General features: G+C 56.4%; 3 protein-coding genes across 4 annotated transcripts in view; 1 reads left to right on the top strand and 2 right to left on the bottom strand.

Annotated features, from left to right (window-relative positions):
• Nucleotides 1-1,334: 1,334 nt before the first annotated feature.
• Nucleotides 1,335-6,431, bottom strand: NPM2 (nucleophosmin/nucleoplasmin 2). The gene is made up of 10 exons (XM_084221854.1): nt 6,013-6,431; nt 5,814-5,922; nt 5,620-5,705; nt 4,710-4,826; nt 3,112-3,205; nt 2,040-2,143; nt 1,849-1,877; nt 1,730-1,766; nt 1,508-1,585; nt 1,335-1,405 (listed from the first exon to the last, which is right to left on the bottom strand). Exons 2-9 carry the CDS (start codon nt 5,869-5,871, stop codon nt 1,541-1,543), a joined length of 570 nt encoding a protein of 189 aa, XP_084077980.1. The 5' UTR covers nt 5,872-5,922; nt 6,013-6,431; the 3' UTR covers nt 1,335-1,405; nt 1,508-1,540.
• Nucleotides 6,432-7,556: 1,125 nt separating this feature from the next.
• Nucleotides 7,557-14,210, top strand: PBDC1 (polysaccharide biosynthesis domain containing 1). The gene is made up of 6 exons (XM_084221715.1): nt 7,557-7,586; nt 7,693-7,758; nt 9,493-9,552; nt 10,587-10,727; nt 13,773-13,884; nt 13,956-14,210. The coding sequence occupies exons 1-6, from the start codon at nt 7,560-7,562 to the stop codon at nt 14,078-14,080; spliced, it is 531 nt and encodes a 176-aa protein (XP_084077841.1). The 5' UTR covers nt 7,557-7,559; the 3' UTR covers nt 14,081-14,210.
• Nucleotides 14,211-20,342: 6,132 nt separating this feature from the next.
• XPO7 (exportin 7) overlaps nt 20,343-27,297 on the bottom strand; it is a 58,983-nt gene continuing 52,028 nt past the window's right edge. For both annotated transcript variants that reach the window (XM_084221952.1, XM_084221953.1), the window contains exons 26-28: nt 26,396-26,494; nt 24,780-24,907; nt 20,343-21,794 (exon numbers count right to left, since the gene is read on the bottom strand). In XM_084221952.1, the coding sequence (XP_084078078.1) occupies nt 21,701-21,794; nt 24,780-24,907; nt 26,396-26,494 (321 nt within the window). In that variant the 3' untranslated portion in view covers nt 20,343-21,700. The remainder of the gene's footprint in view (nt 21,795-24,779; nt 24,908-26,395; nt 26,495-27,297) is intronic.

Below are 27,297 nucleotides of genomic sequence, written 5' to 3'. Positions count from 1 at the left end.
GGAGGGAGTGCAGGACAATCCTCTGCACACACAGAGGAATGGAGGGAGTGCAGGACAAACCTGGGGACACACGCAGGGATGGAAGGAGTGCAGGACAATCCCCTGGACACCCAGTGCCACCGTGTCCCCTTGTCCCCAGCCAGCTCGATACCCCCAGCCCCCTCTCCCCCGATCCATGGAGCCCCCCCGAGGGGCTGCCGGTGGGGGGGGGGGCTTCAGAAGGGGGGGGCGAGCCAGGGGCTGGGGCAGGAGGAGGGGACGGGGGAGGTGAGCTCGGCTTGGGGGTCCCCAGCTGCCCCTGCCCCAATCCTTGGGCGCACCTTGGGGACAGACAGGAGGAGCTTTGTCACCCTCAGGTGCCACCAGCGCAGCCTCGCGCTGAGCCTCACCCGCCACAGGAGGGTCTCAGGGGCTGCTCCAGCCTGGGGGGGCTCTGGGGACCCCCCCCTCAGCTCGAAGTCGCGTGGGGGGAGGGCGGGGATCCCCCCAGGCACCGATTGCTGGGCAGGGAGGTGATAACCAGCCGATAAACAACGATAAACGACAGCCGATAAACGACAGCCGATAAACGACAGCCGATAAACAACGATAAACGACAGCCGATAAACGACAGCCGATAAACGACAGCCGATAAACGACAGCCGATAAACGACAGCCGATAAACGACAGCCGATAAACGCCACCAACACCCGATAAACAACACCCGATAAACAACACCCGATAAACAACACCCGATAAACGCCGCGGCGGGGAGCTGGGGAACCCCAGGGTGGGGGGGGGTCCCCGAGGGGCAGCACAAGGGAGGGCGGGGTCCGTTCAGAGCTCACCAACCTTCGCACTCGTGCCTCAGTTTCCCTCCCGAGAAGCGAGAGGGGGAGCAGCCGGGAGCCCCCCCAATCCGCAGGAGGGTGTGGGGGGGGTCTGATTCCTTAAAACCAACTCAAATTAAACCCCCCGGGGCAGGATGAGTGAGGGGCGTGGAGCCGTCATCGCCCCCGGGATGTGCCCCCAGATGTGCCCCCAAAACCCCCACGGGGTGGGGACAGCGCTGCTGTCACAGCTGTGGCCCTGTCCCCTCTGTCCCTAACCCCACCCCGGGGGTGCAGAGCGGGGTTAACCCCCCCTCCCTGCCCCAAACGGGGGTTCAGGTCCCCTCTGGGACACCCCAGGGGGCTCCGGTGCCCCCCCAAATCCCAGCGAGGTCAGTGGGATCCCACCCTGTCCCCCTAATCCCCTTTTGTCCCCTTCTCACCCCCCCGGGTAGGGCCCCCCAAATCCAGACTGGGGGGTGCTCCCACAGCCCCCTCCCCCGCAGCAGCACGGGGATCCAGGAGTGCAAAATGTGCTTTATTTTGGGATTTTGGGAATGACACCACCACCAGCACCAGCTGCTGCTTCCAGGCACCTGGGAGGGAAGGAGGAAAAGGGTTTTTAGTGGGGTCACCCTGCTGTGGGGTCGGAGCCCCCTCACCAGGGGCAACCCCAGAGCCCCCATCCCAATCCTCACCCGGCTGGAATTCCTGGAATTCCCCAATTCCCGTCATTTCTTGGCCGCTCCTTTCCTGCCCCGGCCGGCTCCGCGTCCCTGCGAGAACGGGGAGGGGGCTGAACGTGGGGGGAGCCCCCAAATCTGCGCTGGCCCCCCAGTTTGGGGTGCAGCGGCTGCTGCCCCTCACACCCGACCCCGGGGGATGGGGGGGGGGCAGGGGGCGCCCCGAGCTGCTCCTACCTTGGCGGGGGGGGGACGCGCGGGGGCGAGGCTGTTCCTGCTCGGGAGAGAATTGGGGTTCAGGTTGGGGGTCCCGGCAGTGGGGACCCCCCTCCCCAGCCCAGGGTTTCCATACTCACGGCTCCTCCTCCTTTCCCCGCTTCCTTTTCTACGGGAGAGAGAAAGAGAGGGAGGATGGTGGGGGGGGGTCTTCCTCTCCCCCCCCAGGGATGAAGGCCACGGCTCATCCCCGGATCACAGAGGAATTTGGGGTCCCCCCCGTGCCACAGGGACCCCCAAATCCCCCCGGCCCCACCCCTCAGGTGCTGACCTTGGTGGTGCTGCCCTTCCGGCCACCTGCGCCCTTCGGGGGCTTCTTGGGGGTCTCCTCCTCTTCCTCCTCCTCCTCCTCATCATCCGAGGTCAGGTCCATGACTGCGGGAGAGCCGGGCTGAGCCCCCAGACCCCGCTGGGGGGGTCAGGGGGACCCCAACACTCCTTAGGGGACAGTGGGGGGGTCAGGGGGTGGGGGATCCCCCGATACTCACTGGACACGCGGTGGGGGGGGTTGGGGGGTGTCAGGGGGTTGGGGACCCCCCGGTACTCACTGGACACGTGGTGGGGGTGGGTCAGGGGGTGTCAGGGGGTTGGGGACCCCCTGATACTCACTGGACACGTGGGGGGGGGTGTCAGGGGGTGGGGACCCCCCAATACTCACTGGACACGTGGTGGGGGGTGGGTCAGGGGGTGGGGACCCCCCGATACTCACTGGACACGTGAAGGGGGTGGGTCAGGGGGTGTCAGGGGGTTGGGGACCCCCTGATACTCACTGGACACGTGGTGTAGGGGGGTCAGGGGGTGTCAGGGGGCTGGGGACCCCTCGATACTCACTGGACATGTGGACAGGGGGGGTTGGGGGGGTCAGGACCCCCCGATACTCACTGGACAAGTGAGGGGGGTGGGTCAGAGGGTGTCAGGGGGTTGGGGACCCCCCAATACTCACTGGACACGTGAGGGGGGGGGTCAGGGGGTGTCAGAGGGTTGGGGACCCCCCGATACTCACTGGACACGTGGAGGGGGGGGTCAGGGGGTGTCAGGGGGTTGGCGACCCCCCGGTACTCACTGGACACGTGGAGGGGGGGGGTTGGGGGGGGTCAGGACCCCCCAATACTCACTGGACATGTGGAGGGGGGGTCAGGGGGTGTAGGACCCCCCGATACTCACTGGACACGTGAGGGGGGTGGTCAGGGGGTTGGGGGGGTCAGGACCCCCCGATACTCACTGGACACGAGAGGGGGGTGGGTCAGGGGGTGTCAGGGGGTGTGGGACCCCCCAATACTCACTGGACACGTGGAGGGGGGGGTCAGGGGGGGTCAGGGGTTTAGGGACCCCCCAATACTCACTGGACACGTGCTGGCCGCTGACGTAGAGGGGCCCGGAGCCGGCTCGCAGGCGGAATGTCACCGGGGGGGTCAGCTCCACTCCGGCCAGAGACACCTGGAAAATGGGGGGGGAGGGGGTGGGAAACAATTCCTGGCAGCCCCCCGGGACAGCAGCGGCCCCCCCCGAGCCCTCCCCGGGACAGCCCCCAGAGCCCCAAATCCCTCCCGGGACAAGGCAGGGGGGACAACGAGGGGGGCAGGGGGACCGAGGGCCAAGGGGACACGGAGGGACACGGGGTGACATCGAGGGACACGGGGAGGGCAGGACACGAGGGGGGGGACACGCAGGACGGGGGGGACAGAAGAGATAGAGGACAGGGGGCAGCCCACAGGACCCCCAGCTCTCCCCGGAATAGGAGCGGGGCCCAGACCCCTCCCCGGGACAGCAGCAACCCCACGGAGGAGCCCGGAGTCCCCGGAGCCCTCCCCGGGACAGCCCCCAAACCCCAGACCCCTCCCCGGGACAGCGGCAGCCCCCCGGGACAGCCCCCAATTCCCCAAGCCCTCCACGGGACAGACCCCGGACCCTCTCCGGGGTAGCTCCCAGCCCCGAGCCCTCCCAGGGACAGCCCCCGGAGCCCCCCGGAGGAGCCCCCAAACCCCCGAGCCCTCCCGTGGGCAGCAGCAGCCCCCCGGGACAGCCCCCAATCCCGGAGCCCTCCCCAGGACAGACCCCAGACCCTCTCCGGGGTAGTCCCCGGAGCCCCGAGCCCTCCCCGGCACAGCCCCCAGACCCTGGAGCCCTCCCCGGGACAGCCCCCGGAGCCCCCCGGAGGAGCCCCCAATCCCCGGAGCCCTCCCCGGGACAGACCCCGGAGCCCCGAGCCCTCCACGGGACAGACCCCAGACCCTCTCCAGGGTACCTCCCGGAGCCCCGAGCCCTCCCCGGGACAGCCCCCAGCCCCCCGAGCCCTCCCGGGGCTAGCCCCCGGAGCCCTCCCCGGGACAGCAGCAGCCCCCCGGGACAGCCCCCAGCCCCCCAATCCCTCCACGGGACAGACCCCGGACCCCCGAGCCCTTCCCGGGACAGTGCAGCCCCCCGGAGGAGCCCCCAAACCCCGGAGCCCTCCCCGGGACAGCGGCAGCCCCCGGGACAGCCCCCCGAGCCCTCCCCAGGACAGCAGCAGCCCCCCGGGACAGCCCCCAATCCCCCAAGCCCTCCAAGGGACAGACCCCAGACCCTCTCCGGGGTAGCTCCCGGAGCCCCAAGCCCTCCCCGGGACAGCGGCAGCCCCCAGCCCCCAGAGCCCTCCCGGGGCAGTCCCCGGAGCCCCCCGGAGGAGCCCCCAAACCCCGGAGCCCTCCAAGGGACAGACCCCAGACCCTCTCCGGGGTAGCCCCCGATCCCCCGAGCCCTCCACGGGACAGACCCCGGACCCTCTCTGGGGTAACCCCCGAAGCCCCCCGAGCCCTCCCCGGGACAGCCTCCAGCCCCCGGAGCCCTCCACGGGACAGACCCCAGACCCTCTCCGGGGTAGCCCACGGAGCCCCGAGCCCTCCCCGGGACAGCAGCAGCCCCCCGGGACAGCCCCCAGCCCCCCGAGCCCCCGGCCCCTCACCGTGGGCAGCACCGAGGGTTTCAGCGTGGCCAGCGGCACCGGGGCGCGGCTGTCGCCGTCCTCGGCCACCACCTCGAGCACGTGGAACTCATCGCGGGCCGCCTCCCCCAGACCCACCTGGGCAGAGGAAACCCCCTGAGAACTGAACCCCAAAACTGGGGGGGTTTGGGGTGAGGGGAGCCCCTGCCCAGCCAAACGTGGAATTGACCCTGGCCAGGAATTTGGGGGGCTGAGGGACAGCAGCATCCCCTCCCTGCCACACCCTGATTAATTCATTAATTAATTATTCCTGAGCAGTGGGGAACAACCCCCCCTTAACTCCATCAGGACGCCCCCGGGTTTGGGGTTTTTTTAGGTTTTTGGGGATTTTTTGGTTTTTTTTTTTAAGTTTTGGGGGTTTATTTTTGGGTTTTGGGCAGGGAGTATTTTTTTTGGGGTCTTAGGGGTTTTGGGGTTTTTTGAGGTATTTTTTGACAGGTTTTAGGGTTTTCTTGGAGGGATATTTTTTGGGTATTCTTTGAGATTTTGAGGGGTTTTTTTGGGGGGGTATTTTTTTGGGGGGGGGGTTTTTCGGTTTTGGGTTTCTTTTGGGTGGTATTTCTTTGGGTTTTGGGGTCTCGTTTTGGGTTTTTTTGGGGGGGGTATTTTTGGGGGGTTTTTAGGGGTATTCTTTGAGATTTTGAGGTTTTTTGAGGGGGATTTGGGGGGGCGGCATTTTTTGGTCTTAGAGGTATTTTTGAGGGGTTTTAGGGGTATTCTTTGAGATTTTGAGTTTTTTGAGGGGGGGGGGCATTTTTCGGTCTTAGGGGTTTTTCCGGGGGGGTATTTTTGAGGGGGTTTGGGGTATTTTTTGAGATTTTGAGTTTTTTTGAGGGGGGGCATTTTTTGGGGTATTTTTGGGGTCGCTCACCGTGCGCAGCACCAGCTGCTGCTCGCAGCCCCAATCCTCGGTCACTCGGAAGGTGCAGGAGCTCCTGGCGCTGCTCAGCTCGCACCCTGCGGGGACAGCGGGGGACAGCAGGGGACAGAGCCACCCCCCGGTCCCCCCGCGCAGGGGGGGACACCCCGAGGGGGGCTCTGGGGTGGGCAGGGGGTGACACTCACCCCAAAGGACGGACACGGGTCTGTCGGAGCCGCTGTCGGTGCTGTCCGTGAAGGACATGGCTGGGGTGGCACGGCCCGGGGAGGGGACACGGCTCGGGGGTGGCACAGCCTGGGGAGGGGACACGCAGAGTTGGGGACACACAGAGTTTGGGGACCCCTCCATCCCCAAAATTCAGCGCCCCCCGCCCCAAACACTCACCCAAAGCAGCGCCGCGGTTCTGAACCCCACGGACAGCGGGGGCACCCCCCGAGCGGCACTTATGGGGTCACAGGGACCCCGCCCACCCCCCCGGCAATTAGGAGCAGCCAGTTAATTAATTAGTTAATTAACTCCTCAGGTGGGGGGGTTAATGAGCGTGGGAGCCCCGGCACCCCCCCCCCACGCTGTGTGACAGGTCACCGTGCGGTGACACGGCTGGTGGCGGCCCCATCCTGCGTGTCCCCGGGTGCTCCGGGTGTCCCTCGATGTCACCCGTGTCCATCCATGTCCTCGGATGTCACCTGTGTCCTCTCCATGTCCCCCCGTGTCCCTCGATGTCACCCGTGTCCATCAATGTCCCCCCGTGTCACCCGTGTCCATCCATGTCCTCCGTGTCCCCTCCATGTCTCCCCGTGTCCCTCGATGTCACCCCTTGTTTCTTGATGTCCCCCGTGTCCCCTCGATGTCCCCCCGTGTCCCCTCCATGTCACCCCGTTTCTTGATGTCCCTCGATGTCCCCCCGTGTTCTCCTCTGTCCCATCACATCACCCGTGTCCCCCTGCCCCCATGTTGTCCTGTGTCCCTCGATGTCCCCCCGTGTTGTCCCCTCCATGTCACCTCGCGTCCCTATGCCCCGCGTGTCCCCACGTGCCCCCACCCCACGTGTCCCCCGTATGTCCCCGTCGTGTGTCCCCACCCCACGTGTCCCCCCGTGTTGTCCTGCGTCCCTTGATGTCCCCCCGTGTCCCTCCGTGTCGCCCTGTCCTGCGTGACCCCCTCGTGTCCCCGCTATGTCACCCCGTGTCCCCCGCATGTCCCGTGTTCTCCTGTGTCCCTCGACGACCCCCCGTGTCCCTCCGTGTCCCCCTGAGACCCCCGTGTTCACCTGCCCCAGGCGTCCCTCCAATCCCCCCTCTATCTCCCCCTGTCCCCCCCGGTCCCTCTCCCGCCCCACATGTCCCCTCTGTCCCCCCGTCCCCCCCCGGTCCCCGCTGTCCCCCCCCCGGTCCCCGCTGTCCCCCCTGTCCCCCCCTATCCCCCCGCTGTCCCCCCCTGTCCCCGCCGGTCCCCGCTGTCCCCCCCTATCCCCCCGCTGTCTCCCCCTGTCCCCGCTGTCCCCCCCTGTCCCCGCTGTCCCCCCCGGTCCCCGCTGTCCCCCGCTGTCCCCCCCGGTCCCCGCTGTCCCCCGCTGTCCCCCCCGGTCCCCGCTGTCCCCCCCGTATTCCCGCTGTCCCCCCCGGTCCCCGCTGTCCCCCCCTGTCCCCCCCGGTCCCCGCTGTCGCCCCCGGTCCCCGCTGTCTCCCCCTGTCCCCGCTGTTCCCCGTCCCCGCTGTCCCCCCCGGTCCCCGCTGTCCCCCCCTGTCCCCCCCGGTCCCCGCTGTCCCCCCCCCCTGTCCCCGCTGTCCCTCTCTGTCCCCGCTGTCCCCCCCCGGTCCCCGCTGTTCCCCCCTGTCCCCGCTGTCCCCCCCGGTCCCCGCTGTCCCCCCCCGGTCCCCCCGGTCCCCGCCGTCCCCCCCGTCCCGCTGGCCCCTCCCCTTCCGGCAGCGATGGCGGCGGCGGGGCTGGCGGGACTGGTGAGACTGGGGGGGACTGGGTGGCCCTGGGGGCCCCGTGTCGCCGTGCCGCCGTGTCCCCGTGTCCCCGTGTCCCCGCGGTGTCGCAGCCCCGTGTCCCCCGCAGGGTCCCGGCGAGGTCGCGGCGGCCGCTCAGGCGCTGGCGCTGCCCGCGGAGTCCTTCGGCAACGACGTGAGTGACACTGGGGGACACTGGGGGGACCGGGGGGACACTGGGGGGACTGGGGGGACACTGGGAGGACTGGGGGGACACCGAGGGGACTGGGGACGCCGGGGGGACTAAGGACACTGGGACACTGGGGGGACTGGGAAAGTGAGTGACACTGGGGGGTCTGGGAGGACTGGGGGGACCGGGGACACCGGGGGGATTGGGGACACTGGGGGGGATTGGGGGCACTGGGGGGATTGGGGGCACTGGGGGGATTGGGGGCACGGGGGACTGGGGGGATTGGGACTGAGAAAGTGGGGGAACACTGGGGGAACACTGGGAGGATTTGGGGGACCGGGGACACCGGGAGGACTGGGGACACTGGGGGGGACTGGAAATGGGGGGACTGGGAAAGTGAGTGACACTGGGGGGTCTGGAGGGACACGGGAGGGACTGGGGGGACTCTGGGGGGACTGAGGACACTGGGACACCGGGGGGACTGGGGGCACAGGAGGGACCGGGGACACTGGGGGTACTGGGGGACACTAGGGGGACCAGGGACACTGGGACACCGGGAGGATTGGGGGCACTGGGGGGGACTGGGAATGGGGGGACTGGGGTGGACTGGGGACACTGGGGGGGACACCGGGGGACTGGGAATGGGGACACTGGGGACACTGGGGGGCCTCACTGGGAGGGGGTCCCAGGTTTGGGGTCCCTGCCCTGGGTGTCCCTGTCCTTGCAGGGGTCCCAGCTTTGATGGGGTTTCATCTTTTGGGGTCCCTGCCCAGGAGGATTCCCATTCTGGGGGTCCCTGTCCTTGGGGGGGTCTCAGATTTGGGGGTTCCCGTTTTGGGGATCCCTGTCCTTGGGGGGGGGGGGTGTGTCTCAGATTTGGGGGTTCCCATTTTGGGGGTCCCTGTCCTTGGGGGGGTCTCAGATTTGGGGGTCCCAACTTTGGGGTTCCCTGTCCTGGAGGGTGACAGGGCTGAGGGGGCCCAGCTTTGGGGGACCCCAGTGCTGGGGGGTTCCCTGTCCTCGTGGGGGGAGGGGTGTCCCAGTTTTGGGGGGTTCCCCCAATCCAGGGTGGGTCCCAGTCCTGAAAAGGCATCCCGGTTTGGGGGGTCCCAGTTTGTGGGGGGAATCCCAGTTTGGGGGGGTCCTGGTTTGGGGGGGGATCCCAGTTTGGGGGGGTCCTAGTTTGGTGGGTCCCAGTTTTGGGGTGTTCCCCCAATCCAGGGTGGGTCCCAGTTTGTGGGGGGATCCCAGTTTGTGGGGTCCCAGTTTGGGGGGGGAGTCCCAGTTTTGGTGAGTCCCAGTTTGGGGGGGAATCCCAGTTTGGGGGATCCCAGTTTGAGGGGGATCCCAGTTTGGGGGGTCCCCAGTTTGGGGGGTCCCAGTTTTGGGGTGTTCCCCCAATCCAGGGTGGGTCCCAGTTTGGGGGTCCCAGTCCCATCAGGGGGTGCCAACCCTGTCCCCTGGGAGGAGGAGAACCCCAAAAAGAAGAAATCCCCCAGAACGGGAAGAGAGAAACCCCAAAGACAGGAAAAAAACCCCACAAAAACGGGGAGAGGGTCCCCGAAAAGGGACGGGGTGTCCCCGGGAGGTGACGCGGGTGTCCCCCGGGAGGTGACACTGGTCCCCATGGGGTGACGCGGGTGTCCCCGGGGGGGTGACACAGGGGTCCCTGGGGAGGTGATGCGGGGGTCCCCGGGGGGTGTCCCCCGGAGGTGACACGGGTGTCCCCGGTGCCACCAGCCCCGCCTGGAGCTGGCCTGGGCCATGAAGGCGCATCAGCACGCACAGGTCTACTTCAACGTGAGTGTGGGGTTGGGTTTTTGGGGTTTTTGGGGTTTTTGGGGTTTGGGGTTTGGAGTTTGGGGGTTTGGGGTTTGGGGTTTGGAGTTTGGGGTTTGGGCCTTTGGGGTTTGGAGTTTGGGGGTTTGGGGTTTTGGAGTTTGGGGCATTGGGGTTTGGGGTTTGGGGTTTTGGGGTTTGGGGTTTGAGGTGTTTGGGATTTTGGGGTTTGGGGTTTTGGGGTTTGGGCCTTTGGGGTTTGGGGCTTTGGGGTTTGGGGGTTGGGGTGGGGGGGTTTGGGCTTAGGGCTTTGGGGGTTTGGGGGTTTGGGATTTTGGGGCTTAGGGCTTTGGGGCTTTGGGGTTTGGGGTTTTGGGGCTTTGGGGTTTGGGGTTTTGGGCCTTTGGGGTTTGGGGCTTTGGGGTTTGGGGTGTTTGGGGTGTTTGGGGTGTTTGGGGTTTGGGGTTTTAGGGCTTTGGGGAGGGCGTTTGGCGTTCTGGGGTTTTGAGTTTTTGGCATTTTGAGGTTTTGGGGTTTTGGGGCTTTGTGGGTTTGAGTTTTTGGAGTGGGGTTTTGGTATTGTTTTGGGGTTTTGGGATTTTGGGGTGGGGTTTTGGTATTGTTTTGGGGTTTTGGGATTTTGGGGTGGGGCTTTGGCATTTTGGGGTTTTGGGATTTTGGGGTGGGTTTTTGGCATTTTGGGGTTTGAGAGTTTTGGCATTTTGGGGTGGGGTTTTGGCATTTTGTGGTTTTGGGTGGGGTTTTGGGGTGGGATTTTGGGTTTTTGGAGTGGCCTTTTGGGGCTTTGGGGTAGGGTTTTGGGGCTTTGGGGCTTTGACATTTTGGGGCGGGGTTTGGGGGTTTTGGGTCTTTGGGGCTTTGGGGTGGGGTTTGAGGGATTTGGGATTTTGGGGTTTGGGGTTTTGGTGTTTTGGCATTTTGGGGTTTGGGGCTTTGAGGTTTTGGGGTGGGGTTTGGCCTTTGGGGTTTTGGGCTTTGGGGTTTTGGGATTTTGGGGTTTTGGGGTGTCCCAGCTGACTCTGCCCCCCCTGCAGCTCATCTCCTCGGTGGACCCCAAGTTCCTGAAGCTGACCCAGGTGGACGAGCGGATCTACGAGCAGTTCCGCGGAACCTTCCGGAACCTGCGCGTGGACGTGCTGGACCCCGAGGAGCTGAAATCGGAGGCGGCCAAGGAGGTGGGAGGGGAAATTTGGGGGGGTTTGGGGTGGTTTCCCTCCTTTTTAATGGGGTTTCCTCGAAAAAAACCCCAAATCCCAAAAAATACCTCAAAAAACCCCAAACCCCAAAAAATACCTCAAAAAACTTGGCTCTGGGGCCAAGGCTTGTGTGGGGTTTGGGGTGTTTCAGTGGGGTTTGGGGGGTTTAATGACATTTTGGGGGGTTTATTGGGATTTTGGGGGTTTTATTGGGGTTTTGGGGTGCTGAGGGTGTTTTTACCCCCCCAGAAGTGGCACCTCCACTTTGAGGGCATGGTGGAGGATTTCAGCTCTGAGGCCAAGGCCTTGGAGGGGTTTGGGGGTTTTAATGGGGTTTGAGGGGTTTTAATGCCATTTTTGGGGAGGTTATTAGGATTTTGGGGGTTTTATTGGGGTTTTATTGGGTATTTTGGGGTGCTGAGGGTGTTTTTCCCCCCCAGAAGTGGCGCCCGTTCTGCCTCAGCTTCGAGGGCGTGGTGGAGGATTTCAACTTTGGGGCCAAGGCTTGGGTGGGGTTTGGGGATTTTAATGGGATTTTGGGGTGGTTTATTTGGATTTTAGTGGGGTTTTATTGGGGTTTTGGGGGTTTTATTGGGTATTTTGGGGTGCTGAGGGTGTTTTTACCCCCCAGAAGTGGCACCTCCACTTTGAGGGCGTGGTGCAGGATTTCAGCTCTGGGGCCAAGGCCTTCGTGGGGTTTGGGTGGTTTTAATGGGGTTTGAGGGGGTTTAATGGCATTTTTGGGGGTTTTATTGGGATTTTTGGGGGTTTCATTGGGGTTTTATTGGGTATTTTAGGGTGCTGAGGGTGTTTTTACCCCCTCAGAAGTGGCGCCTCCACTTTGAGGGCACGGTGGAGGATTTCAACTTTGGGGCCAAGGGTTGGGTGGGGTTTGTGGGGTTTTAATGGGGTTTGTGGGGTTTTAATGGCATTTAGGGGGGGGTATTGGGATTTTAGGGGGGTTTATTAGGGTGTTGGGGGTTTTATTGGTGTTTTGGGGTGCTGAGGGTGTTTTTACTCCCCCAGAAGTGGCGCCTCCACTTTGAGGGCACGGTGAAGGATTTCAGCTCTGGGGCCAAGGCTTGGGTGGTGTTTGGGGGTTTTAATGGGGTTTGTGGGGTTTTAATGGCATTTTTTGGGGAGGTTATTAGGATTTTGGGGGTTTTATTGGGGTTTTAGTGGGGTTTATTGGGTATTTTAGGGTGCTGAGGGTGTTTTTACCCCCTCAGAAGTGGCACCTCCACTTTGAGGGCGTGGTGGAGGATTTCATCTCTGAGGCCAATGCCTTGGTGGGGTTTGGGAGGTATTAATGGAGTTTGGAGGGGTTTATTGAGATTTTGGGAGTTTTTATTGGGATTTTAGTGGGGTTTATTAGGATTTTGGGAGTTTTATTGGGGTTTTGGGGTGCTGAGGGTGTTTTTACCCCTCAGAAGTGGCACCTCCACTTTGAGGGCACGGTGAAGGATTTCAGCTCTGGGGCCAAGGCTTGGGTGGGGTTTGTGGGGTTTTATTTGGATTTGGTTCAGTTTTATTGGGGTTTTGGGGGTTTTATGGGTATTTTGGGGTGCTGAGGGTGTTTTTCCCCCCCAGAAGTGGCGCCCGTTCTGCCTCAGCTTCCAGGGCGTGGTGGAGGATTTCAACTTTGGGGCCAAGGCTTGGGTGGGGATTGTGGGGTTTTAATGGCATTTAGGGGGGTTTATTTGGATTTTAGTGGGGTTTTATTGGGGTTTTAGTGGGGTTTATTGGGTTTTAGGGTGCTGAGGGTGTTTTTGCCTCCCCAGAAGTGGCACCTCCACTTTGAGGGCACGGTGGAGGATTTCAACTTTGGGGCCAAGGGTTGGGTGGGGTTTGGGGGTTTTAATGCCATTTTTTGGGGAGGTTATTAGGATTTTGGGGGTTTTATTGGGGTTTTATTGGTGTTTTGGGGTGCTGAGGGTGTTTTTCCCCCCCAGAAGTGGCGCCCGTTCTGCCTCAGCTTTGAGGGCGTGGTGGAGGATTTCAACTTTGGGGCCAAGGCTTGGGTGGGATTTGGGGGGTTTAATGACGTTTTGGGGGGTTTATTGGGATTTTGGGGGTTTTATTGGGGTTTTGGGGGTTTTAGTGGGGTTTATTGGGGTTTTGGGGTGCTGAGGGTGTTTTTACCCCCCCAGAAGTGGCACCTCCACTTTGAGGGCATGGTGGAGGATTTCAGCTCTGGGGCCAAGGCCTGGGTGGGGTTTGAGGGGGTTTATTTGGATTTTGGGTGGGTTTATTGGGGTTTTGGGGGTTTTATGGGTATTTTGGGGTGCTGAGGGTGTTTTTGCCCCCCAGAAGTGGCGCCCGTTCTGCCTCAGCTTCGAGGGCGTGGTGGAGGATTTCAACTTCGGGGCCAAGAGTTTTATTGGGGTTTGGGGGGTTTTATTGGGATTTTGGGAGGTTTTGTTAGGATTTTGGGGGTTTTATTGGGTATTTTAGGGTGCTGAGGGTGTTTTTACCCCCTCAGAAGTGGCGCCTCCACTTTGAGGGCACGGTGGAGGATTTCAGCTCTGGAGCCTAGGCTGGGGAGGGATTTGTGGGGTTTTAATGACATTTTGGGGGGTTTATTTGGATTTTAGTGGGGTTTTATTGGGATTTTGGGGGTTTTATGGGTATTTTGGGGTGCTGAGGGTGTTTTTGCCCCCCCAGAAGTGGCGCCCGTTCTGCCTCAGCTTCGAGGGCGTGGTGGAGGATTTCAACTTCGGGGCCAAGGGTTGGGTGGGGTTTGGGGGGTTTTATTGGGATTTTGGGGTGGTTATTAGGATTTTGGGGGTTTTATTGGGGTTTTAGTGGGGTTTATTGGGTTTTGGGGTGCTGAGGGTGTTTTTACCCCCCCAGGAGTGGCACCTCCACTTTGAGGGCACGGTGGAGGATTTCAGCTCTGGGGCCAAGATCTGGGAGGGATTTGTGGGGGTTTATTTGGATTTTGGGGTGGTTTATTGGGGTTTTGGGGGTTTTATTGGTGTTTTATGGGTATTTTGGGGTGCTGAGGGTGTTTTTGCCCCCCAGAAGTGGCGCCCGTTCTGCCTCAGCTTCCAGGGCGTGGTGGAGGATTTCAATTTCGGCACGCTGCTGCGGCTGGACTCGCGCGGGGAGTACTCGGAGCAGAACTCCATCCTGGGTGGGTCTGGGGTCCGGGGGCTCGGGGGGACCCCAAAACCGCCCCCACTGAGCCCTGTGCCCCCCCTGCAGCCACCAGGATCCAGTTCCTGGCCATCGAGATCGCCCGGAACAGGGAGGGCTGCAACGAGGCCGTGCACAGGAGGGGCAGGGCGGGAGAGGGGGAGCCTGGAAACGACGCTGGGGAAATGGGATAAATCCGGGAAAAATGGGATAAACCTGGGAAAAATGGGATAAATAGTGGGAAAATGGGATAAATAGTGGGAAAAATGGGATAAATAGTGGGAAATGGGATAAATCCGGGAAAATGGGATAAATAGTGGGAAATGGGATAAATCCGGGAAAATGGGATAAATAGTGGGAAATGGGATAAATAGTGGGAAAATGGGATAAATCCAGGAAAATGGGATAAATCCGGGAAAAATGGGATAAATCTGGGAAAAATGGGATAAATTTGGGAAAAATGGGATAAATCTGGGAAAAATGGGATAAATAGTGGGAAATGGGATAAATCTGGGAAAATGGGATAAATCCTGAAAAATGGAATAATCCTGGGATCCTGAAAACGGCGCTGGGGAAATGGGATAAATCTGGGAAAATGGGATAAATACTGGGAAATGGGATAAATACTGGGAAAATGGGATAAATCTGGGAAAAATGGGATAAATAGTGAAAAAATGGGATAAATCCTGAAAAATGGGATAAATAGTGGGAAATGGGATAAATACTGGGACCCTGAAAACAGCGCTGGGGAAATGGGATAAATCTGGGAAAATGGGATAAATACTGGGAAAATGGGATAAATACTGAAAAATGGGATAAATAGTGGGAAAAATGGGATAAATACTGGGAAAAATGGAATAAATCTGGGAAAAATGGGATAAATAGTGAAAAAATGGGATAAATCTGGGAAAATGGGATAAATAGTGGGAAAATGGGATAAATAGTGGGAAATGGGATAAATAGTGGGGAATGGAGTAAATACTGAAAAATGGAATAATCCTGGGATCCTGAAAACGGCGCTGGGGAAATGGGATAAATCTGGGAAAATGGGATAAATACTGGGAAAAATGGGATAAATAGTGGGAAATGGGATAAATCTGGGAAAATGGGATAAATCTGGGAAAAATGGGATAAATCTGGGAAAAATGGGATAAATCTGGGAAAAATGGGATAAATAGTGGGAAAATGGAATAATCCTGGGATCCTGAAAACGGCGCTGGGGAAATGGGATAAATCCGGGAAAAATGGGATAAATAGTGGGAAAAATGGGATAAATAGTGGGACATGGAATAAATACTGGGAAAATGGGAATAAATAGTGGGAAATGGGATAAATAGTGGGAAATGGGATAAATAGTGGGACATGGAATAAATACTGGGAAAATGGGAATAAATAGTGGGAAATGGGATAAATTCTGGGAAAATGGGATAAATCTGGGAAAATGGGATAAATACTGAAAAATGGAATAATCCTGGGATCCTGAAAACGGCGCTGGGGAAATGGGATAAATCCGGGAAAAATGGGATAAATCTGGGAAAAATGGGATAAATAGTGGGAAATGGAATAAATACTGGGAAAATGGAATAAATACTGAAAAATTGGATAAATCCGGAAAAATGGAATAAATACTGGGAAAATGGGATAAATACTGGGAAAATGGGATAAATAGTGGGAAATGGGATAAATACTGGGAAAATGGGATAAATCTGGGAAAAATGGGATAAATAGTGAAAAAATGGGATAAATACTGAAAAATGGGATAAATACTGGGAAATGGGATAAATCCGGGAAAATGGAATAAATACTGAGAAATGGAATAAACCTGGAAAAATGGAATAAATACTGGGAAATGGAATAAATCCTGAAAAATTGAATAAATCCTGAAAAATTGAATAAATACTGGGAAATGGAATAAATACTGGGAAAATGGAATAAACCTGGGAAAATGGAATAAATACTGGGAAATGGAATAAATACTGAAAAATGGAATAAATCTGGGAAAATGGAATAAATACTGAGAAATGGAATAAACCTGGGAAAAATGGAATAAATCCTGGGAAACTGCCATAAATCCTGAAAGGACTTTTGTAAATCCTGTAAAACCGCAATGGATCCTGAAAAACTGTAATAAAACCTGAAAAAATGCCATAAATCCTGAAAAGACTTTTGTAAATCCTGAAAGAATTCAATCAATCCTGAAAAACTGCAATGAATTCTGAAAAACTGTAATAAATCCTGAAAAAATGTAATAAATCCTGAAAAGACTGCCATAAATCCTGAAAGGACTTTTGTAAATCCTGAAATGACTTTAATATATCCTGAAAGAACTTTAAGAAATCCTAAAAGAACTTCAATAAATCTTAAAATTATTTTAAGAAATCCTAAAAGAATTTTTATCAATCCTAAAATGATTTTTACTAAATTCAATGATTTAAGAAATGATTTAATAAATAATTAACAAATCCTGGAAGAACTTCAATAAATCCTAAAAGAATTCAATAAATCCTGAAATGACTTTTATAAATCCTAAAAGGACTTTCATCATCCTAAAATGCTTTTAATAAATCCTAAAATTTCTCTAAGCTGTGGATTTTTTTCCTTTTTTTTGAACTTATTTAAACCTAAACACCCCAAAACCCCCAAACCTCCCACCTGTGACCCCCCAAACCCTCAACCACAACATTTCCAATATTTTTTTTAAATAAAAAAATGAAATAAACCAAACTTCAACCCACAAGAAGAGACTTTTTGAGTTTCTCATATTTTATTATTTTTATTTTATTTTATTTTATTTTATTTTATTTTATTTTATTTTATTTTATTTTATTTTATTTTATTTTATTTTATTTTATTTTATTTTATTTTATATTTTATTTTATTTTATTTTATTTTACTTTCCCCCAGACCGCTTCAGCAGAGGGGCTGCTCGAATTTGCTTTTTTTAGGAACCCCTTTAGGAACTTTTCTCCCCAGATGATCCCAAACCCTGTTGGAAAATCCCAAAATCCCAATCCCAATTTGGGGTCCCTGGTTGAAAATCCCAATTCCAATTCCTGACTGAAGTCCCTGTTTAAAATCCCAATCCTTGTTTGGGGTCCCCATTTGAAAATCCCAAAATCCCAATCCCAGTTTGAAAATCCCAACATCCCAATCCCTCTTTGGGGTCCCTCTTTGAAAATCCCAATCCCTGTTTGAAAATCCCAAAATCCCAATCCCAATTTGGGGTCCCTGCTTAAAATCCCAATCCTTCTTTGGGGTCCCTGTTATCCCAAAATCCCAATCCCAGTTTGAAAATCCCAAAATCCCAATTCCTATTTGGGGTTCCTCTTTGAAAATCCCAATCCCTGTTTCAAAATCCCAATTCCCATTTGGGGTCCCAGTTTGAAAATCACAAAATCCCAAACCCAGTTTGAAAATCCCAAAATCCCAAACCCTGTTTGAAAATCCCAAAATCCCAATCCCAGTTTGGGGTCCCTGTTTAAAATCCCAATCCTTGTTTGGGGTCCCAGTTTGAAAATCCCAATTCCCATTTGGGGTCCCCGTTTGAAAATCCCAATCCTTCTTTAGGGTCCCTGGTTGAAAATCCCAATCCCAATTTGGGGTCCCTGTTTAAAATCCCAATCCCAGTTTGGGGTCCCCATTTGAAAACCCCAATCCGTGTTTGAAAACCCCAAAATCCCAATCCCAGTTTGAAAATCCCAATCCCAATTTGGGGTCCCAGTTTGAAAATCCCAAAACCCCAATTCCCATTTGGGGTGCCTATTTGAAAACCCCAATCCCTGACTGAAAATCCCAAAACCCCAATCCCAGTTTGAAAATCCCAAAATCCCAATTCCCATTTGGGGTCCCAGTTTGAAAATCCCAAAATCCCAATCCCAGTTTGGGGTCTCTGGTTGAAAATCCCAACCCCAGTTTGAAAACCCCAATCCCAATTTGGGGTCCCAGTTTGAAAAACCCAAAATCCCAATCCCAGTTTGAAAACCCCAATCCCAGTTTGGGGTCCCCATTTCAAAACCCCAAATCCCAATTCCCATTTGGGGTCCCCCATCCCCTCTCAGGTTGTTCCCTAAATTGGGCTCAAATTTCCCAGGATTTGGGGTCGATCCAGGCGGGTTTTGGGGCTTGGCTCGGGGTCCAAGGATCTCCCCAAAAATCCAGTGGGATTTGGGGGGATTTTGGGGGATTTTGGGGGGATTTGGGGGGATTTTTGGGATTTTTTTGGGGTTTGATTGGGAAAATCACCCTGAGGGAAAGGGCTGGGGGGGGATCTTGGGGTGCAGAGGGAGATTTTGGGGTGCTCGGGGAAGTTTGGGGACTTCTGGGGACGAGCTCAGGGAGAACTTGGGGTGAAGAGGGAACATTTGGGGTTCTGCAGGAACATTTGGGGTTCTGAGGGGATCTTGGGGTTCTGCAGGAACATTTGGGGTTCTGGGGGGATTTTGGGGTTCTGGGCAGGAACTGAGAGTTCTGGGGTGAATCTCTGGGTTCTGGGGTCACCCTGGGGTGACTCTTGGTGTTTTGGGGACACTCTCCGGGTTTTGGGGTGACTCTGGGATGACTCCTGGGGGCTCCAGGGGCACTCTTGGGGTCCCTGTGGGGTCACTCGGGGGTCAGGCCACTCTTGGGGTCACTGTGGGGTCATTGTGGGGTCCCACTCGGGGTCACTCAGGGTCACTCCAGGGTCCCTGGGGGCTCAGGCCACTCTTGGGGTCACTTGGGGGCTCAGGCCACTCTTGGGGTCACTCTTGGGGTCACTGTGGGGTCCCTGTGGGGTCACTTGGGGGCTCAGGCCACTCTTGGGGTCCCTGTGGGGTCCCTCTCGGGGTCACTCAGTGTCACTCTGGGGTCCCTTGGGGCTCAGGCCACTCTTGGGGTCACTCTTGGGGTCACTGTGGGTCCCTCTCGGGGTCACTCTGGGGTCCCTCAGGGGGCTCAGGCCACTCTCGGGGTCCCTGTGGGGTCCCTTTGGGGTCACCTGGGGGCTCAGGCCATTCTTGGGGTCACTCTTGGGGTCACTGTGGGTCCCTCTCGGGGTCACTCAGTGTCACTCTGGGGTCCCTTGGGGCTCAGGCCAGTCTCAGGGTCCCTGTGGGGTCACTCAGGGGTCACTGTGAGGTCACTCTGGGGTGACTCAGGGGGTTCAGGCCACTCTTGGGGTCACTCTGGGGTCATCGTGGGGTCCCTCTTGGGGTCACTCTGGGGTCATCGTGGGGTCCCTCTTGGGGTCACTCCAGGGTCCCTTGGGGCTCAGAGCAGTCTCAGGGTCACTGTGGGGTCACTCTGGGGTGACTCAGGGGTCACCATGGGGGTCCCTAGGGGCTCAGGCCAGTCTTGGGGTCCCTCTGGGTCCCTCAGGGGTCCTTTGGGTGTCACTCAGGGTCACTGTGGGGTCCCTCTTGGGGTCACTCCAGGTCCCTCAGGGGTCACTCTGGGGTCCCTCGGGGTCCTTTGGGTGTCACTCAGGGTCCCTCTCAGGGTCACTGTGGGGTCACTCTGGGGTCCCTCTCAGGGGTCCCTCAGGGGTCACTCTGGGGTCCCTTGGGGCTCAGGCCAGTCTCAGGGTCCTTGTGGGGTCCCTCTGGGTCACTCAGGGGTCCTTTGGGTGTCACTCTGGGGTCCCTCTCAGGGTCCTTTGGGTGTCCCTCAGGGTCACTGTGGGGTCCCTCAGGGGTCCCTCTTGGGGTCACTGTGAGGTCCCTCAGGGGTCACTGTGGGGTTCCTCTTGGGGTCCTTTGGGTGTCCCTCAAGGTCACTCTGGGGTCCCTCTCGGGGTCACTGTGGGGTCCCTCTGGAGTCCTTTGGGGGTCCCTCTCAGGGTCACTGTGGGGTCACTGTGGGGTCCCTCTCAGGGTCACTGCGGGGTCACTCAGGGGTCCCTCAGGGGTCCTTTGGGTGTCACTGTGGGGTCACTGTGGGGTCCCTCTCAGGGTCACTGTGGGGTCCCTCTTGGGGTCCTTTGGGTATCCCTCAAGGTCCCTCTGGGGTCCCTCTCGGGGTCACTCAGGGGTCCTTTGGGTGTCACTCGGGTCTCTCTGGGGTCACTCTCAGGGTACTCTGGGGTCCCTCAGGGTCACTCTGGGGTCCCTTGGGTGTCCCTCAGGGTCACTGTGGGGTCCCTCTTGGGGTCACTCTGGGGTCCCTCTCAGGGTCACTGCGGGGTCCCTCAGGGGTCCCTCAGGGGTCCTTTGGGTGTCACTGCGGGGTCCCTCGGGGTCCCTCAGGGGTCCTTTGGGTGTCACTGTGGGGTCCCTTTGGGGTCCCTCAGGGGTCCTTTGGGTGTCACTGCGGGGTCCCTCAGGGGTCCTTTGGGTGTCACTGCGGGGTCCCTCAGGGGTCCTTTGGGTGTCACTGCGGGGTCCCTCAGGGGTCCTTTGGGTGTCACTGCGGGGTCCCTCAGGGTCACTGTGGGGTCCCTCGGGGTCCCTGGGGTCCCCCAGCCACTCTGGCGCGGCTCAGTAGAAACCATTGAGTTTATTTGCAGTCACAATGCTTACACTGTTTGCAGCAAACACCCCGACATCAACCAGCATCTGCTCACGCGGGAAAGGACCCAACACACACCAGGGGGGCAAGGGAACGAACCAAAACCCGACCAAACAAAACCAGAATTGGAAAAAAAACAAAACAAAAAAATTAAAAAAAAATAAAAGAGGAAAAAAAAAATAAAATTATAATAGAGTGTCTGGGGAGAGAAAGCGAAGCCCGAGAAGGCCCCGAGTGTTTTTGGGAGAGCTGAGCAAGAGGATGCACACGACTAGCAGCAACAGGAGTGGGGTACACGGCAAAGGGGCTCCCTGCCCTCGGACCCCCGCCCCACACCCTGGGGTGGCTCTGCAGGACGAGGGACTCGCTGCCCAGGCTGCTCGGGAACCCTCCCGGGGAGGCCCCGCGCCGCCGCCGGCCCCGCTCCAGCCCGGAAAAATGGGAAAAAAGGGATGGAAAAGGAGGAGAGGAGGGCCCTGGGAGGGGCTACTGCTACAGAGGGGACAGGAGGGACACCCACGAGCAAGCACGAACGGAGGGGTCACGTCATGGCTTCGAGTTCCCAAGAACGAGGGCGAGACGGGACCGGGAAATTGTCATTTTTGAGGGGGGCTTAATAAGAAAAAATATACATTTGGAATTTTACAATGCCTTTTTTTTTTTTTTTGTGGTGGTTTTTTTTTTTTATTATTATTATTTTTAATCTTTTTTGTTGTTGTTTTTTTTTTTTTTTTTTTTTTTTTTTGTGTTGTTTGAGTTTTTGCTTCTCTCTACAGCTTATCTCACTAAATAGATCTCTGCACTTTCACACAGCCACCCCCTCGCCCAGTAAAGCTTCAGGCCACGCTTTCCTCACTCGCATTCACAACCCTCACACCAGCACTGGGTGCACCAGGACTCTGTAAAAATTTCAATCACACTTTGTTTTTGTTTTTTTTTTATCATTTTGTCTTTTTTTTTATCATCATTTTGATTTTTTTTGTGGTTTTTTTTTTTCTTTTTGTGAATTTTTTTTTGCAGTTTTTTTTTTTGTCGCCTTTTTTTTTTTTTTTCTTTTTTTCATCTCGTTTTTCTGAAACTCAATATAAACCTTGCTCCAAAATGTTATGAAAAAATGTACATGTTTTTTTTTTTTGTTTTGTTTTTTGTTTTTTTTTGTTGTTTTTATACAAGGCAGGCTTCTCGCAGCGCAGCGCCGCCGGTTCCACATTCCGGCCGGGGAAGGAAAAAGAGACACACAGACACCTTGGAATTCCTGCACCTGGATTCTGCCCTTCCCACGGGAAAACACCTGCCCAGGTGAGCTCCAGCCCCGCCGCCTCCTGCCGCTGTCAGCTCATCATGTCGTTGCTGTTGACGCCGTAGCTCGAGTTCTTCATGGAGTCGTTGACCTCCCTCCGGAACGCCGACAGGTTCTGGGTGAACCTGGGGGATGGGCACAGCGGCCTCCAGCGCCCCATCGCATCCCAGGGTGCCAGCATTCCACCACATTCCATCATTCCAGCAATCCATCGCATCCCAGGGTGCCAGCACTCCATCACATTCCATGGTTCCAGCACTCCATCACATTCCATCATTCCAGCACTCCATCACATTCCATCATTCCATGATTCCAGCACTCCATCACATTCCATGGTTCCAGCACTCCATCGCATCCCAGGGTTCCAGCACTCCATCACATTCCATCATTCCAGCATTCCACCATTCCATGGTTCCACCATTCCATCACATTCCATGATTCCAGCATTCCACCATTCCACGGTTCCAGCACTCCATCACATTCCATGGTTCCAGCACTCCATCACATTCCATCATTCCAGCATTCCACCATTCCATGGTTCCAGCACTCCATCACATTCCATCACATTCCATGGTTCCACCATATCATGGTTCTAGCATTCCACCATTCCATGGTTCCAGCATTCCACCATTCCATGGTTCCAGCACTCCATCACATTCCATGATTCCACCATTCCAGCACTCCATGGTTCCACCATTCTATCACATTCCATCATTCTCCCATTCCATGGTTCCACCATTCCATCACACTCCATCACTCTCCCATTCCACAATTTCAGCATTCCATCACTTTCCATCATTCTCTCATTCCATGACTCCAGCATTCCGTCATTCCATGATTCCATGGCTCCATCATTCCACCACTCCACCATTCCATGATTCCAGCATTCCAGCATTCCACCATTCCATGATTCCACCATTCCACGACTCCACCATTCCATGATTCCATAGCTCCATCATTCCACGATTCCATCACTCCAGCATTCACCATTCTATCATTGTATCATTCCACCATTCCATGATTCCACCATTCTATCATTCCACCATTCCATGACTCCATAATTCCATGATCCCAGCATTCTGTCATTCCATGATTCCATGGCTCCAGCATTCCACCGTTCTATCATTGCATCATTCCACCACTCCATCATTCGATGATTCCAGCATTCCACCACATTCCGTGATTCCAGCATTCCACGATTCCACCATTCTATCATTCCATCATTCCACCATTCTAGCACTCCATCACATTCCATGATTCCATCATTCCACCATTCCAGCACTCCATCACATTCCATGATTCCAGCATTCCATCACATTCCAGCACTCCATCACATTTCACAATTCCACCACTCCATCACATTCCATGATTCCATGATTCCGCCACTCTACCATTCCACAATTCCATGATTCCACCACTCCACCATTCCACCACTCCATCACATTCCATGATTCCAGCACTCCATCACATTCCATGATTCCATGACTCCACCATTCCACCATTCCATCACATTCCATGATTCCATGATTCCACCACTCCCCCATCCCACAGAGCTGCTCCCCCCGGGACTCCGCGCCACACCCGGCAGTGTCTCCACACCAAGGAGAATCCCTGAAGGGATTTTATCCCACTGGAACGGGAATATTGGGAAGGAATTCCTGCCTGGGATGGAATTCCCAGAGGAGCTGTGGCAGTCCCATCCCTGGAAGTGTCCCAGGCCAGTTTGGATCCCCCGGCACAGTGGAAGGTGTGGTGGGAAACAGCTGTGGATATTTAGGATCCAACCACAAACCCATGAAGGAATCCCATGGGAAGTTTCAGACTGGAATGGGATATTGGGAAGGAATTCCTCCCTGTGAGGGTGGGGATGGAATTCCCAAAGGAAAATCTGTGGCTGCCCCATCTCTGGAAGTGTCCCAGGCCAGTTTGGATCTCCCTGGCACAGTGGGAAATACCCGTGGATATTTAGGATCCCTCCCAGCCCAAACTATTCCATATTTCCAACCATGAACCCATGAAGGAATCTTTCCATGGGGAGTTTCAGACTGAAATGGGGATACTGGGAAGGAATTCCCAGGGAAGCTGTGGCTGTCCCATCCCTGGAGGTGTCCCAGGACAGTTTGGATCCCCCTGGCACAGTGGAAGGTGTGGTGGGAAACACCTGTGAATATTTAGGATCTCCTTCCCACCCAAACCATTCCAGCCATGAAGGAATCCCATGGGAAGTTTCAAACTGAAATGGGATATTGGGAAGGAATTCCTGGCTGGGATGGAATTCCCAGAGGAGCTGTGGCTGTCCCATCCCTGGAGGTGTCCCAGGCCAGTTTGGATCCCCCTGGCACAGTGGAAGGTGTGGTGGCAAACAGCTGTGGATATTTAGGATCCAACCACAAACCCGTGAAGGAATCCCATGGGAAGTTTCAAACTGGAAAGTGGATATTGGGAAGGAATTCCTGCCTGGGATGGAATTCCCAGGGAAGCTGTGGCTGTCCCATCTCTGGAAGTGTCCCAGGCCAGGTTGGATCCCCCTGGCACAGTGGGAAATACCCGTGGATATTTAGGATCCCTCCCAGTGTGAACTATTCCATGATTCCAATTGTGAACCCATGAAGGAATCTTTCCATGGGGAATGGGGATACTGGGATGGAATTCCCAGAGGAGCTGTGGCTGTCCCATCCCTGGAAGTGTCCCAGGCCAGTTTGGATCCCCCTGGCACAGTGGAAGGTGTGGTAGGAAACACCTGTGAATATTCAGGACCCCCCTCCCACCCAAACCATTCCAGCCAAGAAGGAATCCTATAGGAAGTTTCAAACTGAAATGGGATATTGGGAAGGAATTCCTGGCTGGGATGGAATTCCCAGAGGAGCTGTGGCTGTCCCATCCCTGGAAGTGTCCCAGGCCAGTTTGGATCTTCCTGGCACAGTGGAAGGTGTGGTAGGAAACACCTGTGAATATTCAGGACCCCCTTCCCACCCAAACCATTCCAGCCACGCAGGAATCCCACGGGATATTGAGAAGGATTCCCCGCTGTGCGGGCGAGGATGAATTCCCAGTGGGAATGCCCATGGATACCCGGCTCCCTCCCAGCCCAGGCAGGCCCCTGCTCGCACCTGTCGCGGTTCTTGGTGAGCAGGTTGCGCTCGATGCCCTCCATGAGGTTCTCGAAGCACAGGTGCATGGCCTGCTGCTTCTCCGGGGGCTGGCTGTTGACGATGCTGTTCCTCAGGTCCGAGAAGTACTGGGGAGCAGGACAGCCAGGGGTTAATTCCCGTGGGATCCGGGATTTGGGACAGGGCACAGCCCGCGCTCGGTGCTGGGAATGGGGAGGGAGCATCCCAATGGATGAGGGTGGGGTTGGACGGCTCAGCTCCAAGGAGCTCTCCTGGCCACGGGATCATCCTGGCCATGGGATCATCCCAGGGATTGGCCTGGCCATGGGATCATCCTGGCCATGGGATCATCATGACCATGGGATCATCCCAAGGACCATCCTGGCCAAGGGATCATCCCAGGGATCATCCTGGCCACGGGATCATCCCAGGGATCATCCTGGCCATGGGATCATCCTGGCCATGGGATCATCCCAAGGAGCTCTCCTGGCCATGGGATCATTCCAAGGAGCTCTCCTGGCCATGGGATCATCCCAGGGATCGTCCTGGGCCATGGGATCAAAGGATCATCCTGGCCACGGGATCATCCCAGGGATCATCCTGGCCATGGGATCATCCCAGGGATCATCCTGGCCACGGGATCATCCCAAGGATCATCCTGGCCATGGGATCACAAAACAATAAATCAGCCCAAGGATCATCCTGGCCACGGGATCATCCTGGCCACGGGATCATCCCAGGGATCATCCTGGCCATGAGATCATCCCAGGGATCATTCTGGCCACGGGATCATCCTGGCCATGGGGTCATCCCAGGGATCATCCTGGCCATGGGATCAAAGGATCATCCTGACCATGGGATCATCCCAGGGATCATCCTGGCCATGGGATCAAAGGATCATCCTGACCATGGGATCATCCCAGGGATCATCCTGGCCACGGGATCATCCCAAGGATCATCTTGGCCATGGGATCATCCCAAGGAGCTCTTCTGGCCACGGGATCATCCCAGGGATCATCCTGGCCATGGGATCATCCCAGGGATCATCCTGGCCATGGGATCATCCTGGCCACGGGATCATCCCAGGGATCATCCTGGCCATGGGATCGTCCTGGCCATGAGATCATCCCGAGGAGCTCTCCTGGCCATGGGATCATCCCAGGGATCGTCCTGGCCATGGCATCATCCCAGGGATCATCCTGGGTCATGAGATCATCCCGAGGAGCTCTCCTGGCCATGGCATCATCCCAGGGATCATCCTGGCCATGGGATCATCCCAGGGATCATCCTGGCCATGGGATCATTCCAATGAGCTCTCCTGGCCATGGGATCATTCCAAGGAGCTCTCCTGGCCATGGGATCATCCCAGGGATCGTCCTGGGCCATGGGATCAAAGGATCATCCTGGCCACGGGATCATCCCAGGGATCATCCTGGCCATGGGATCATCCCAGGGATCATCCTGGCCACGGGATCATCCCAAGGATCATCCTGGCCATGGGATCACAAAACAATAAATCAGCCCTCTGATCAGACTCATCACTTCCTCCCTCTGAGGGCCATCCCACAGACCCCCCCCCTGCTCCCAGACCCTTTCCCGCTGGGATGCTCCGGTACCTTCTCGTTGAGCAGGATGAGGCCGAGCAGGGGCCGGGACATGGACCACTGGTTCCGGCAGTCCTCGAAGATGATGATGTTCAGCACCGTCGAGAGCATCTGCCACGGGCAGCCAAGGGTTAAAGCCAGCCCCTCCAGCCCATCCCATGGATCCCAAATCCCATCCCAATCCTGTGGATCCCATCCCAGTACCATGGATCCCACGGAGCTCATGGATCCCATCCCATGGAGCTCATGGATCCCATCCCATGGATCCCAAATCCCATCCCATCCCAATCCCATGGATCCCATCCCAATCCCATGGATCCCACGGAGCTCATGGATCCCAAATCCCATGGATCCCATCCCATGGAGCTCATGGATCCCATCCCATGGATCCCAAATCCCATTCCATCCCAATCCCATGGATCCCATCCCAATCCCATGGATCCCACGGAGCTCATGGATCCCAAATCCCATGGATCCCATCCCATCCCAATCCTGTGGATTCCATGGAGCTCATGGATCCCAAATCCCATCCCATCTCATTGATCCCACATCCCATCCCACGGATCTCATGGATCCCAAATCCCATCCCATCCCATGAATCCCATCCCATCCCATGGATCTCATGGATCCCAAATCCCATCCCATCCCATCCCATGGATCCCATCCCAATCCTGTATCCCATGGATCCCATCCCATGGATCCCAACCCAGTACCACGGATCTCATGGATCCCAAATCCCATCCCATCCCATGGATCCCATCCCAATCCTACGGATTCCATTCCCCAAGGAATATTTTGGAGCCCCCAGGTGTATTTTGGAGCCCCCAGGAACATTTTGGAGCTCCTGGGTATATTTAGGAGCCCCCAGGTGTATTTCAGAGCCCCCCAGGTGTATTTCAGAGCCCCCCAGGCGT

Source organism: Fringilla coelebs, assembly GCF_963513975.1.
Source record: "Fringilla coelebs genome assembly, chromosome: 26".
Classification (NCBI taxonomy): domain Eukaryota; kingdom Metazoa; phylum Chordata; class Aves; order Passeriformes; family Fringillidae; genus Fringilla; species Fringilla coelebs.
Note: the sequence above shows the minus strand (reverse complement) of the source record. Positions and strands in the feature narration are given on the sequence as shown.

What these genes read in the sequence shown, in the direction of transcription:
- NPM2 (XM_084221854.1), bottom strand. Translation starts at nt 5,871, where the DNA reads ATGTCCTTCACGGACAGCACCGACAGCGGCTCCGACAGACCCGTGTCC. An exon ending in AGCAGCTGGTGCTGCGCACG is followed by an intron (nt 4,827 to 5,619) that starts GTGAGCGACCCC and finishes TCCTCTGCCCAG; the next exon opens with GTGGGTCTGGGGGAGGCGGC. An exon ending in CGGGGAAAGGAGGAGGAGCC is followed by an intron (nt 1,767 to 1,848) that starts GTGAGTATGGAA and finishes TCTCCCGAGCAG; the next exon opens with GAACAGCCTCGCCCCCGCGC.
- PBDC1 (XM_084221715.1), top strand. Translation starts at nt 7,560, where the DNA reads ATGGCGGCGGCGGGGCTGGCGGGACTG. An exon ending in ACGCACAGGTCTACTTCAAC is followed by an intron (nt 9,553 to 10,586) that starts GTGAGTGTGGGG and finishes CCCCCCCTGCAG; the next exon opens with CTCATCTCCTCGGTGGACCC. An exon ending in AATCGGAGGCGGCCAAGGAG is followed by an intron (nt 10,728 to 13,772) that starts GTGGGAGGGGAA and finishes TTTGCCCCCCAG; the next exon opens with AAGTGGCGCCCGTTCTGCCT.